The 13,537-nt window shown below is 55.9% G+C and overlaps 1 protein-coding gene across 1 annotated transcript in view; it reads right to left on the reverse strand.

The window, feature by feature from the left end:
- The window catches only part of wdfy3 (WD repeat and FYVE domain containing 3), a 586,950-nt gene that overhangs the window by 393,991 nt on the left and 179,422 nt on the right, over positions 1–13,537 (reverse strand). The window contains 1 exon segment of the mRNA XM_072496251.1: positions 7,798–7,907. Within this exon segment, the coding sequence (XP_072352352.1) occupies positions 7,798–7,907 (110 nt within the window).

Consider the following 13,537-nt stretch of genomic DNA (forward strand, 5'->3'; position numbering starts at 1 on the left):
GATCGATTGACACCCCATTCATAAACATTCACCCCCTCCACCACCGTCACACGGTGGTATCAGTGTGTACCATCTACAAGATGTGCTGCAGCAACTTACCAAGGCTTCTTCGGCAGCACCTCCCAAATTCTATGACCACTACCATCTAGAAGGACAAGGACATCAAATGCATGGGAACACCACCACCTGCAAGTTCCCCTCCAAACCACTCACCATCCCGACTTGGAAATATATCGCTGTTCCTTCACTGTCGATGCTTCAAAATCGTAGAACACCCTCCCATACAGCTGTGTGGGTGTACCTACACCACATGGACTGCAGAAGTTCAAGAAGACGGCTTGCCACCACTTTCTCGAGGGCAGTTAGGATTGGGCAATAAATGCTGGTCTAGCCAGTGATTTCCACAGCCCATGAATGAGTAAAAAAAACTTCTCAAATGCAGGAATTAATATCAAAATTAAAGCTCATATTTTCTAATGCTTGACGTCTGTATCAGAGCTTCCACCTATGCTTCCTATCTAAGGTTAATTGCTGAAAACAGAATTTTGGCGCTCAACTTGGCCTCTTAGCATCCACCCTCTTGGTATTAAGGCAACTTTATTACACATTCATTCCTTCCCCCAAATTTGCTCCAGATTCCATATGTTGACGAACTTAAAGGTTGAGAGAAAAACTTCCCATGTAAATACAACTCCTGGACCCGATATGTAGTAAGTGAACAAGAAACTTAACTAGTCCTTAGTTTTCTCTTCTGTTCGGGAAACATCCTCCCCCCAGGCAAGCAGTTCGTATTGAAATAAACTTAACATGAAGAAATAATTCAAACAAAATTCCAATTTTTCCCTACTCCAACACGTTCCTTGATTTTCTCGATTTAGTTTGTGATATTCAAAGTAGGTAATAATGGGTGGCACGGTGGCATAGTGGTTAGGACTGTTGCCTCACAGCGGCAGGGACCTGGGTTCAAATCAACTCTTGAGTGACTGTATGGAGTTTGTACATTCACCCAGTGTCTGTATGGGTTTCCTCCAGGTGCTCCGGTCTCCTCTCTGTCCAAAGATGTGCAGGTTAGATGGATTGGCTATGCTAAATTGCCCTCAAGTGTCCAAAAAGTTTAAGTGGGGTTTTAGGCCCATTTGGAGGGTTGGTGCAGACTCGATGGACCAAATGGCCTCCTTATGTACTGTAGGGATTTTATGAATTACACGAATAGAGGGATGGCCAAGGGACAGGAAAAAAATTAGCAGTAAATGGATGTTTTATATAATTGGCATGGTATGACTAGTTCTGCGCAGCAGGACGTGGTGGTAATGGTTTGTTTTCAAAACCTTGACCCAGATTTCCCTTCCTCCCTCACCCTTATTTTTTTTAATATATTTTACACATAAAACCCAGAATCACAGTTGCATTCCTATGCCCATTTCCATTTTTAAGGGCCAATGCATCTACACTCCTGGATATCTCTGTACCTCCACTTCATTAGGAGTTTAATCACTAAGGGTATATTTCCTTCCACTCCTCTTTAACCAAAATAGCCTGATATCATTCACCTTGGTTAATCCATACTTGAGAATATTGTTATTACCCAGCAAGCGGTTAAAATCTGGAATGTATAGCTCGACAATGTTCCAGAAGTATATTCGAGAATGGTTTTAAAAAAAAAAAATGTTTTTGATGATCTCAATAGAAAAGGTTTGCGGGGCAATGTGGAAACGTTGGGTGTGTGGGAATAGTCAAGTTGCCCTTGCCAGCATGGACATTATGTACCTTCTGTGCCATTTTATGATTCTGTATTGGTCCAAAGTTGGCCAAAAATGACCAGTGGTGGGTCCAAAGTTGACTAAGGAGTGATGCAACGTGGATGGTTTCCCTATACAAAACACATCTTATTTGGCTTTGTTATAATAAAAATAATTAATATTTAAGATTGTGCTTTCCACTTGCCATTTTACAACAAAAACACCAATTACAAATTATCTTGCAAACATGTACGTACCAAAGTACGGCGTCAACCGGGACCTTGGATTCATGACGCATTACATTCATTTCCCACAATCTGGCCTGGGCTTGCGAAATCCTACCAACTATCCTGGCTTGAGACAATTCGGGCCTCTTTAACCTGGGGTTACCCCTATCTCTGGATCTGTAAAGACTTAATCACCTGCAAATGCTCACATTCAAAGCATTGTCTTGCATCTTTGACTTTGTCTATATATATATATGTTTCTGGAACATACCTTTTCATTCACCTGGGGAAGGAGCAGTGCTTCGAAAGCTAGTGATTTGAAACAAATCTGTTGGACTTTAACCTGGTGTTGTAAGACTTCTTACTGCGCTCACCCCAGTCCAACGCCGGCATCTCCACATCATGACTACCTGAATGCTGTTTAAGACACCCAGCACCTCTTTTTTGATATCGACATGACCCAGACTATCTACACACCCTTCCCCAGATTCATCATCCACTAAGTCCTTCTCTTGGGTGAATACTGATGCAAAGTACTCATTTAGTACCTCACCCATTTCCTCTGGCTCCACGCACAGATTCCCTCCTCTGTCCTGGATACCGTCTTGCTCTTTATGTGTATAAAATGTCTTGGGATTCCCCTTAATCCGGTTTACCTTTCATGACCCTTTTAGTCCTCCTGACTCCTTGCTCAAGTTCCTTCTTCCGAAGCAAGTGCTTCGTCTGTTCTCAGATGACCTTATGAATGCTTCCTAGACTTAGAACCTTATGAATCCTTCCTTTTTCTTTTTGACTAGGCTCACAATATCTCTCGTTATCCAAGGTTCCTGAAATTTGCCATAATTGCCCTTCATCCTCACAGGAAAATGCCGGTCCTGAATTCTAATCAACTGACGTTTGAAAGACTCCCACATGTCAGATGTTGATTTACCCTCAAACAACCACCCCCAATCCAAATTCTTCAGTTCCTGCTTAAGTTTGTTGCAAGTAGCCTTCTCCCAATTTCGCACCTTCACCCAAGGACTACTCATATCCTTATCCACAAGTACCTTAAAACTTATAGAATTATGAGGGCGGCATGGTGGCGCAGTGGTTAGTACTGCTGCCTCACGGTGCCGAGGATCCGGGTTCGATCCCGGCCCCGCGTCACTGTTCCTGTGGAGTTTGCACGTTCTCCCCGTGTCTGCATGGGTCTCACCTCCACAATCCAAAGATATGCAGGGTAGGTGGATTGGCCACACTAAATTTCCCCTTAATTAGAAAAAAAAAAATTGAGCACTTTAAATTTATATTTAAAAAAACTTACGGAATTATGGTCACGGAATACAGCTTCTTCCCCACAGCTACATGACTCCTCAACGACTCCCCCTCGGACTAATCTGTTCCCTGTAAGAACACTATTAACGACGCTCTTGCTCATGTATTTGCTTTGTTTGGCCCCTTGTTCCGCACTGTAACCAATCACTGTTTGTCGATGTACCATTTCTCAATGTTCTCTGTTGATTATTCTTTTTGTCTGCTATGTACATACTGTGTACGTTCCCTCGGTCACAAAAAAATACTTTTCACTGTACTTCGGTACATGTGACAATAAATCAAATCAAATCAGTCACTGTTCCCGAAATGCTCCCCTACTGAAACTTCAACCACGTGGCCGGGTTCATTCCCCAATACCAGGTCCAGTACGGCCCCTTCCCTAGTTGGACTATTTACATATTGTTTCAAGAAACCCTCCTGGATGCTCCTTATAAATTCTGCCCCTTCCAAATCTATAGCACTAAGCGAGTCCCAGTCAATAAAAGGGAGGTTAAAATCACCCACCACAACAACCCTGTTACTTTTACATCTTTCGAAAATCTGTCTACATACCTGTTGCTCTATCTCCTGCTGGCTGTTGGGAGGTCTGTAGTAAACCTTCAACATTGTGATTGTACCCTTCCTATTCTTGAGTTCTACCCATATTGCCTCGCTGCATGAGCCCTCAAGAGTTGTCCTCCTGTAATACAGCTATGATATTTTCCTTAACCAGTAATGCAACTCCCCCACCCATTTTACACCCCCTTCTATGTCGCCTGAAGCATTTAAACCCTGGAACATTTAGCTGCCAATCCTGTCCGTCCCTCAATCAAGTCTCTGTAATAGCAACAACGTCATAGTTCCAAGCATTAATCCAAGCACTAAGTTCATCTGTCTTACCCGTTATATCTCTCGCATTGAAACTTCAGACCACCAGTCCTGCTGTGTTCAGCAACTTTTCCCTGCCTGCTCTTCATCTTAATCTTTCTGGCCTTCTTCTCTAGTTCATGCTCAGGTTATTTCACCTGCTGCTCTGCTCACCACCCCCCTGCCACACTGGTTTAAACCCTCCCAAGTGATGCTAGTAAACCTCCCGGCCAGGATATTTGTGCCCCTCCATTTTAAGTGCAACCCATCCTTCTTGTACAGGTCTCATCTACCGCGGAAGAGATCCCAAAGATCCAGATATCTGAAACCCTCCCTCCTACACCAGCTGTTTAGCTGTACTATGTTCCTATTTCTAGCCTCACTGGAACATGGCACAGGGAGTAATCCTGAGATCACAACCCTAGAGTTCCTGATTTTTAAACTTTCTACCTAACTCCCTGAACTCCTGCAGAACCTCATCACTCTTCCTTCCTATGTCATTAGTACCTTGATGAACTTGGAGGTGGGGATCTTACCATGCATTTGTTGCCCTTGTCCTTCTAGCTGGTAGAGGCAGCAGGTTTGGAAGGTGCTGTTGAAAGTGTCTTGGTGGGACAGCACTCTGGCGCAGTGGTTAGCATTGCTGCCTCATGGCGCCGTGGTCCCAGGTTCGATCCCAGCTCTGGGTCACTGTCCGTGTGGAGTTTACACATTCCCCCCGTGTTTGCGTGGGTTTCGTCTCCACAACCCAAAGATGTGCAAGGTAGGTGGATTGATCACGCTAAAATTGCCCCTTAATTGGAAAAAATGAATTGGGTACTCTAAATTTGTTAAGAAAAAAAGAAAGAGCCTTGGTGAAATACTGCAGTGTATGATGCATACACACTGCTGCCAACATTGGTGGTGAAGGGAGTAAATGTTTAAGGTGAAGGAAGGAGTGGAAATCATGCTTTGACAAAGAATCATCCAGACTCTCATAACTTTGACAAAGTAATCTAGACGCGAAACGTTAGCTCCCTTCTCTCTCCACAGAGCTGTCAGATCTGCTAAGGTTGTCCAGTATTTTCTGTTTTTGTTTCTGTGTGGAAATCATGCTGGCTGCTTTGTCTTGGATTGTGGGAGCTTATTGAATGATAGTGGTTAGCACAGTTGCTTCACAGCTCCAGGGTCCCAGGTTCGATACCCGGCTTGGGTCACTGTCTGTGCAGAGACTGCACGTTCTCCCCGTGTCTGCGTGGGTTTCCTCCGGTGCTCCGGTTTCCTCCCACAGTCCAAAGATGTGTGGGTTAGGTGGATTGGTCATGCTAAATTGCCCTTAATGTCCAAAAAGGTTAAGTGGGGGCTACGAGGATAGGGTAGAGACGTGGGCTTGAGTAGGGTGCTTTTTGTGAGGGCCAGTGCAGACTCGATGGGCCGAATGGCCTCCTTCTGCAGTGTAAATTCTATGAAGTGGAGAATATTCCACAGCATACCGGACTCGTGCCTCAATGAAGAATGGTTCCACTCACCCCCTAACTTCCATTTTGCTAGGGTTATTTGATGCCACACTCGGTCAAATACTGCTATAATGGTCAGGCCAGCCACTCTCACGTCAACAGATCTGATGGGCAAGATTTTCATGTTAGAGGCAAGTAGAGGGAGCTGTATGCTGAATTCAGGCCTGGCATTACCAAAAAGGGGATGAGGTGGCATTGTGGGGACCTGGGATCGAATGCCGCCACGGCAGATGGTGGAATTTGGATTCAATAAAAATCTGGAATTAAAAAGTCTAATTGATGACCATGAAATCATTGCCGATCATCATAAAAACCCATCTGGTTCACTAATATCCTTTAGGGAAGGAAATCTGTCAACCTTACCTGGTCTGGCCTACATGTAATAACAATAATAATAATAATCATTATTGTCACAAATAGGCTTACATTAACACTGCAATGAGGTTACTGTGAAAACCCCCTAGTCGCCACATTCCGGCACCTGTTCGGGTACACAAGAGGGAGAATTCAGAATGTCCAAGTTACCTAACAGCACTTCTTTGGGGCTTGTGGGAAGAAACCGGAGCACCCGGAGGAAACCCACGCAGACACGGGGAGAACGTGTAGACTCCACACAGGCAGTGACCCAAGCCAGGAATCGAACCTGGGACCCTGGCGCTGCGAAGCAACAGTACAAACCACTGTGCTACCGTGCCGCCCAGACCCACAGCTATGTGGTTGACTCTTAACTGTCTCAAAGGCAATTAAGGATGGGCAATAAATGCTGGCCCAGCCAGCGATGCCCATGTCCCATGAACGAAATGAAAAATAAGTTCAGCTGTGGCACAGGGGCTGCCGAGTGCCAAGACATACTGATTAAAAGGCCCACCTCAGTTCTCTGAGACTTCATCCCAACTGTTTTATTTATGATTAGATCCTCTAGCCCTCACCACTCATTCCCCATACCAACTCATCTCGATCCATAACCCCCACCCATCCCCAGATGTTCATATTCCCTATGCCACCATATAGTTCCACCCATACCAAATAGCCTCTCAGACCCTCTTGAAATGAAATGAAAATCGCTTATTGTCTTCAAATGAAGTTACTGTGAAAAGCCCCTAGTCGCCACATTCCGGCGCCTGTTCGGGGAGGCTGATACGGGAATCGAACCGTGCTGCTGGCCTGCCTTGGTCTGCTTTCAAAGCCAGCGATTTAGCCCAGTGCTAAACAGCCTCTTATGCCAATCCACGCCCCTCTACCCACCTCCATTAGCCCCATGCACCCTCTATGCCAACTCATAGAACTTCCATGCCAATTCACCCAGTATATGCTCTGTACAGAACTAATAAACCCTGCAGTAACAATGGCATATGTGAAAAAGCTTGAAAAACAGCCATTCATAACTTCCTTTAGAAAACTTTAGTGTTGTGATAACATCAGAAGTGTGAATCAACCAGAACTTTAAAGTACCGATAGCATAAAATACAAGCACTTGACACCTATTTCTCTTTTGTAAATAAACACTGAACCATTGACAAAATAGAACAAAGAGAAATGTTGTCAATCCGACAACCTAACCTCTTGAGTGCACCTTTTTCAATAGACTAATGAATGCCTGGGCTGTGCAACTATCAGGATAAAAACCATATACTGATTAAAATAACAAAAAATTAACAGGTTCCACATCTCAACCCATATGCCATGTCATAACGCAACTTCACATGGAATTGCAACCATCAACCAACCATGAACACAGTAAACATGGTTCAGCAAACATTGAAGACAATTCTGTAAGATTTATACTTACTAGAACAACTTTGAATAGGTCCAGTCATAATTGTGAATAATCCAATCCTGTTTAGAATTGGGTTTCACAGAATTCCCACAGTGCAGGAGGAGGCCCTTCAGACTATAGAGTCTGCACTTACCCTCCGAAAGAGCACCCAACATGGGCCCACTCCCCCACCGTAACCCCGCCTAACCTGCACACATCCCTGGACACTAAGGGACATGGCCAATCCACCTAATCTGCGCATCATTAGACTGTGGGAGGAAACCGGAGCACACGCAGACACAGGGAGAACATGCACACGCCAGTCACCCAAGGCCGGAATTGAACCAGGATCCTTGATGCCGTGAGGCAGCAGTGCTAACCGTTGTTCCTTTCAGCTAACCTTAGGTTCAACTAACCTGTCCAGAAGATGCCAGCAAGTTGAGTGTAGTGAGGAGCATCCAGCCTCTACTTGATTCTTCAATTTGATTAATCTCCAGAAATTGGACAATGGCACGACTAGCTGCCTCTATTGACAGAAAAGGAATCATAAATAGACAGAAATAACCACTGTGACAATAACAAGATTGCTCAAGGGGCAGCTGGAGTTTTGTATGAGAACTGCACGAAGGATGGTCCATCGGTTGATAATCATAATAAAATACTTAACACAAAAAATAAATGCTAATGTCACAAACTATCTCAATTGCAAATTCTAGAAATAAACTGACCCATCCAAGCAATTTACTATACATAACATTCGGCATAAATTTGGCAAATAACTATGGTACAAGATTTTAAAGTAACATAGGAATAAAAATTTTCAGCCTTCATGGGAAAGAACAAATATAATGAAGATTGTTTTTCTGTTGTTACATTACAGCGTTGAACGATCAGCAGTGCTCAGCAGATTCAGAGGTTACATTTTTCTAAAAATCACAATACCATCCATTTGTCTACATGCTTGGTGTATGAGGTTAGGACAAAGTAAAAGCAGATCTGAAACTTTGCTCTTTTCCCTATTCTAACATGAAATATTTAAATGAAATGTGAAGAGCTAAATGACATGGTGCACTGATCTGCAAAGTGTGATGGCAGCACAAGAGGTCTACTTGGGAAGGATGATGACGAGATTGAAGAGAAGTGTATCAGATCTGGATGCTCACTTGAGAAATGCAGAGTAGATTTGAAAGTGCCACTAAGGGAGAGGTTTGTAGCAGAGGTAGACAAAACACAGTGGGCTCGGAGGAGTAAAGGGCCTTGAGAATGGATCAGGTGGAGTTGGAGCATTCCAGCTGCACCTTGGTGATTAGAAGGTAACATATCTGGAATATTTAAGTGTGTGGAGCTAGATAGGAAGGTGAAAGCACTACTTCGAAATACAAGGACAAAATCACTGTAGAACACAGAGAGAGAGAGAGAGAGAGAGAGAGAGAGAGAGAGAGAGACAGACAAACAGACAGTAGGATAGACACACACCCTCTGATGGTGGGATATAGAAGACAGAGAGTAAACTGACAGAAATAAAGGCGACCGATATGAAGTGTGGGTGTGTGTGGGGGATGTATCAGGTGCGTGGGGGATGTATCAGGTGCGTGGGGGGGGGGTTGGAGGCGCGTTGGGAATGCATGGGGGGGTTGGGGGCGAGGGGGGGGGGTTGGGGGCGCGGGGGGGTTTGGGGGCGCGGGGTTGGGGGCGCCCGGGGGGGGGGGGGGCGCCGGGGGGGGGGGGGTTGGGGGCGCCGGGGGGGTTGGGGGCGCCGGGGGGGGGGGGGGTTGGGGGCGCCGGGGGGGGGGGGGGTTGGGGGCGCCAGGGGGGGTTGGGGGCGCCGGGGGGGGGGTTGGGGGCGCAGGGGGGGGTTGGGGGCGCAGGGGGGGGGTTGGGGGCGCGGGGGGGGGTTGGGGGCGCAGGGGGGGGTTAGGGGCGTGGGGGTGTTTGGAGACGTGGGGAGGCTTGAGGGAGCGTGCGGGGCGGCGCGAGGGAGCGTGCGGGGCGGCGCGAGGGAGCGTGGGGGGCGGCGCGAGGGAGCGTGGGGGGCGGCGCGAGGGAGCGTGGGGGGCGGCGCGAGGGAGCGGCGCGAGGGAGCGTGGGGGGAGGCGCGAGGGAGCGTGGGGGGAGGCGCGAGGGAGCGTGGGGGAGGCGCGAGGGAGCGTGGGGGGAGGCGCGAGGGAGCGTGGGGGGAGGCGCGAGGGAGCGTGGGGGGAGGCGCGAGGGAGCGTGGGGGGAGGCGCGAGGGAGGAGGCGCGAGAGAGCGTGGGGGGAGGCGCGAGGGTGCGTGGGGGGAGGCGCGAGGGAGCGTGCGGGGAGGCGCGAGGGAGCGTGGGGAGGCGCGAGGGAGCGTGGGGGGAGGCGCGAGGGAGCGTGGGGGGAGGCACGAGGGAGCGTGGGGGGAGGCGCGAGAGAGCGTGGGGGAGGCGCGAGGGAGCGTGGGGGGAGGCGCGAGGGAGCGTGGGGGGAGGCGCGAGGGAGCGTGGGGGGAGGCGCGAGGGAGCGTGGGGGGAGGCGCGAGGGAGGAGGCGCGAGGGAGCGTGGGGGGAGGCGCGAGGGAGCGTGGGGGGAGGCGCGAGGGAGCGTGGGGGAGGCGCGAGGGAGCGTGGGGGAGGCGCGAGGGAGGCGCGAGGGAGCGTGGGGGGAGGCGCGAGAGAGCGTTGGGGGAGGCGCGAGGGAGCGTGGAGGGAGGCGCGAGGGAGCGTGCGGGGAGGCGCGAGGGAGCGTGGGGGAGGCGCGAGAGAGCGTGGGGGGAGGCGCGAGGGAGCGTGGGGGGAGGCGCGAGGGAGCGTGGGGGGAGGCGCGAGGGAGCGTGGGGGGAGGCGCGAGGGAGCGTGGGGGGAGGCGCGAGGGAGCGTGGGGGGAGGCGCGAGGGAGCGTGGGGGGAGGCGCGAGGGAGCGTGGGGGAGGCGCGAGGGAGCGTGGGGGGAGGCGCGAGGGAGCGTGGGGGGAGGCGCGAGGGAGCGTGGGGGGAGGCGCGAGGGAGCGTGGGGGGAGGCGCGAGGGAGCGTGGGGGGAGGCGCGAGGGAGCGTGGGGGGAGGCGCGAGGGAGCGTGGGGGGAGGCGCGAGGGAGCGTGGGGGGAGGCGCGAGGGAGCGTGGGGGGAGGCGCGAGGGAGCGTGGGGGGAGGCGCGAGGGAGCGTGGGGGGAGGCGCGAGGGAGCGTGGGGGAGGCGCGAGGGAGCGTGGGGGAGGCGCGAGGGAGGAGGCGCGAGGGAGCGTGGGGGAGGCGCGAGGGAGCGTGGGGGGAGGCGCGAGGGAGCGTGGGGGGAGGCGCGAGGGAGCGTGGGGGGAGGCACGAGGGAGCGTGGGGGGAGGCGCGAGGGAACGTGGGGGGAGGCGCGAGGGAGCGTGGGGGGAGGCGCGAGGGAGCGTGGGGGGGGCGCGAGGGAGTGTGGGGGGAGGCGCGAGGGAGCGTGGGGGGAGGCGCGAGGGAGCGTGGGGGGAGGCGCGAGGGAGCGTGGGGGGAGGCGCGAGGGAGCGTGGGGGGAGGCGCGAGGGAGCGTGGGGGGAGGCGCGAGGGAGCGTGGGGGGAGGCGCGAGGGAGCGTGGGGAGGCGCGAGGGAGCGTGGGGGAGGCGCGAGGGAGCGTGGGGGAGGCGCGAGGGAGCGTGGGGGGAGGTGCGCGGGAGCGTGGGGGAGGCGCGAGGGAGCGTGCGGGAGGCGCGAGGGAGCGTGCGGGAGGTGCGAGGGAGCGTGGGGGAGGCGTGGGGGAGGCGCGAGGGAGCGTGGGGGAGGCGCGAGGGAGCGTGTGGGAGGTGCGAGGGAGCGTGGGGGGAGGCGCGCGGGAGAGGTGCGCGGGAGCGTGGGGATGGCGCGCGGGAGCGTGGGGGTGGCTCAAGGGAGCGTGGGGGGGTGGCGCGAGGGAGCGTGGGGGGGTGGCGCGAGGGAGCGTGGGGGAGGCGCGAGGGAGGGTAGGGGAGGCGCGAGGGAGCATGGGGGAGGCGCGAGGGAGCGTGGGAGGAGGCGCGAGGGAGCGTTGGGGGAGGCGCGAGGGAGCGTGGGGGGAGGCGCGAGGGAGCGTGGGGGGAGGCGCGAGCGAGCGTGGGGGAGGCGCGAGGGAGTGTGGGGGAGGCGCGAGGGAGCGTGGGGGAGGCGCGAGGGAGCGTGGGGGAGGCGCGAGGGAGCGTGGGGGGAGGTGCGCGGGAGCGTGGGGGAGGCGCGAGGGAGCGTGCGGGAGGCGCGAGGGATCGTGCGGGAGGTGCGAGGGAGCGTGGGGGAGGCGTGGGGGAGGCGTGGGGGAGGCGTGGGGGAGGCGCAAGGGAGTGTGGGGGAGGCGCGAGGGAGCTTGGGGGAGGCGCGAGGGAGCGTGTGGGAGGTGCGAGGGAGCGTGGGGGGAGGCGTGCGGGAGAGGTGCGCGGGAGCGTGGGGATGGCGCGCGGGAGCGTGGGGGAGGCACGAGGGAGCGTGGGGGGGAGGCGCGAGGGAGCGTGGAGTGGAGGCGCGAGGGAGCGTGGGGGGGAGGCGCGAGGGAGCGTGGGGGGGAGGCGCGAGGGAGCGTGGGGGGGAGGCGCGAGGGAGCATGTGGGGAGGTGCGAGGGAGCGTGGGGGAGGCGCGAGGGAGCGTCTGAGGAGGCGCGAGGGATCGTGGGGAAGGCGCGAGGGAGCGTGCGGGAGGCGCGAGGGAGTGTGGGGGAGGCGTGGGGGGGGCGCGAGGGGAGGCGCGAGGGAGCGTGGGGGAAGCGCGAGGGAGCGTGGGGGGAGGCGCGAGGGAGCGTGGGGGGAGGCGCGAGGGAGCGTGGGGGGAGGCGCGAGGGAGCGTGGGGGGAGGCGCGAGGGATCGTGCGGGAGGTGCGAGGGAGCGTGGGGGAGGCGTGGGGGAGGCGTGGGGGAGGCGCAAGGGAGTGTGGGGGAGGCGCGAGGGAGCTTGGGGGAGGCGCGAGGGAGCGTGTGGGAGGTGCGAGGGAGCGTGGGGGGAGGCGTGCGGGAGAGGTGCGCGGGAGCGTGGGGATGGCGCGCGGGAGCGTGGGGGAGGCACGAGGGAGCGTGGGGGGGAGGCGCGAGGGAGCGTGGGGGGGAGGCGCGAGGGAGCGTGGGGGGGAGGCGCGAGGGAGCGTGGGGGGGAGGCGCGAGGGAGCATGTGGGGAGGTGCGAGGGAGCGTGGGGGAGGCGCGAGGGAGCGTCTGAGGAGGCGCGAGGGATCGTGGGGAAGGCGCGAGGGAGCATGCGGGAGGCGCGAGGGAGTGTGGGGAGGCGTGGGGGGGGCGCGAGGGGAGGCGCGAGGGAGCGTGGGGGAAGCGCGAGGGAGCGTGGGGGGAGGCGCGAGGGAGCGTGGGGGGAGGCGCGAGGGAGCGTGGGGGGAGGCGCGAGGGAGCGTGGGGGGAGGCGCGAGGGAGCGTGGGGGGAGGCGCGAGGGAGCGTGGGGGGAGGCGCGAGGGAGCGTGGGGGGAGGCGCGAGGGAGCGTGGGGGGAGGCGCGAGGGAGCGTGGGAGGAGGCGCGAGGGAGCGTGGGGGAGGCGCGAGGGAGCGTGGGGGGAGGCGCGAGCGAGCGTGGGGGGAGGCGCGAGCGAGCGTGGGGGGAGGCGCGAGCGAGCGTGGGGGGAGGCGCGAGCGAGCGTGGGGGGAGGCGCGAGCGAGCGTGGGGGAGGCGCGAGGGATCGTGGGGGAGGTGCGCGGGAGCGTGGGGGAGGCGCGAGGGAGCGTGCGGGAGGCGCGAGGGAGCGTGCGGGAGGTGCGAGGGAGTGTGGGGGAGGCGTGGGGAGGCGCGAGGGAGCGTGGGGGGAGGCGCGAGGGGGTGTGGGGGGAGGCGCGAGGGAGCATGGGGGAGGCGCGAGGGAGCGTGGGGGGAGGCGCGAGGGAGGAGGCGCGAGGGAGCGTGGGGGAGGCGCGAGGGAGCGTGGGGGAGGCACGAGGGAGCGTGGGGGAGGCGCGAGGGAGTGTGGGGGAGGCGCGAGGGAGCGTGGGGGAGGCGCGAGGGAGCGTGGGGGGAGGGTGTGGCATGTGTGGGAGGGCATGTGTGGCGGGGGCGTGTGCGGTGGTGGCATGTGGTGGATGTGTGTGGGGGATGTGGTGGATGTGTGTGAGGGATGTGGTGGCGGGTGGGCGGGGAGGGTGGCGTGTGGGGGGGGCATGTTTATGGCATGTGAAGGAGGCATGGCATGTGGGAAATGAAATGAAAATCGCTTATCGTCACAAGTAGGCTTCAAATGAAGTTACTGTGAAAAGCCCCTAGG

Source organism: Scyliorhinus torazame, chromosome 3, assembly GCF_047496885.1.
Source record: "Scyliorhinus torazame isolate Kashiwa2021f chromosome 3, sScyTor2.1, whole genome shotgun sequence".
Classification (NCBI taxonomy): Eukaryota; Metazoa; Chordata; class Chondrichthyes; order Carcharhiniformes; family Scyliorhinidae; genus Scyliorhinus; species Scyliorhinus torazame.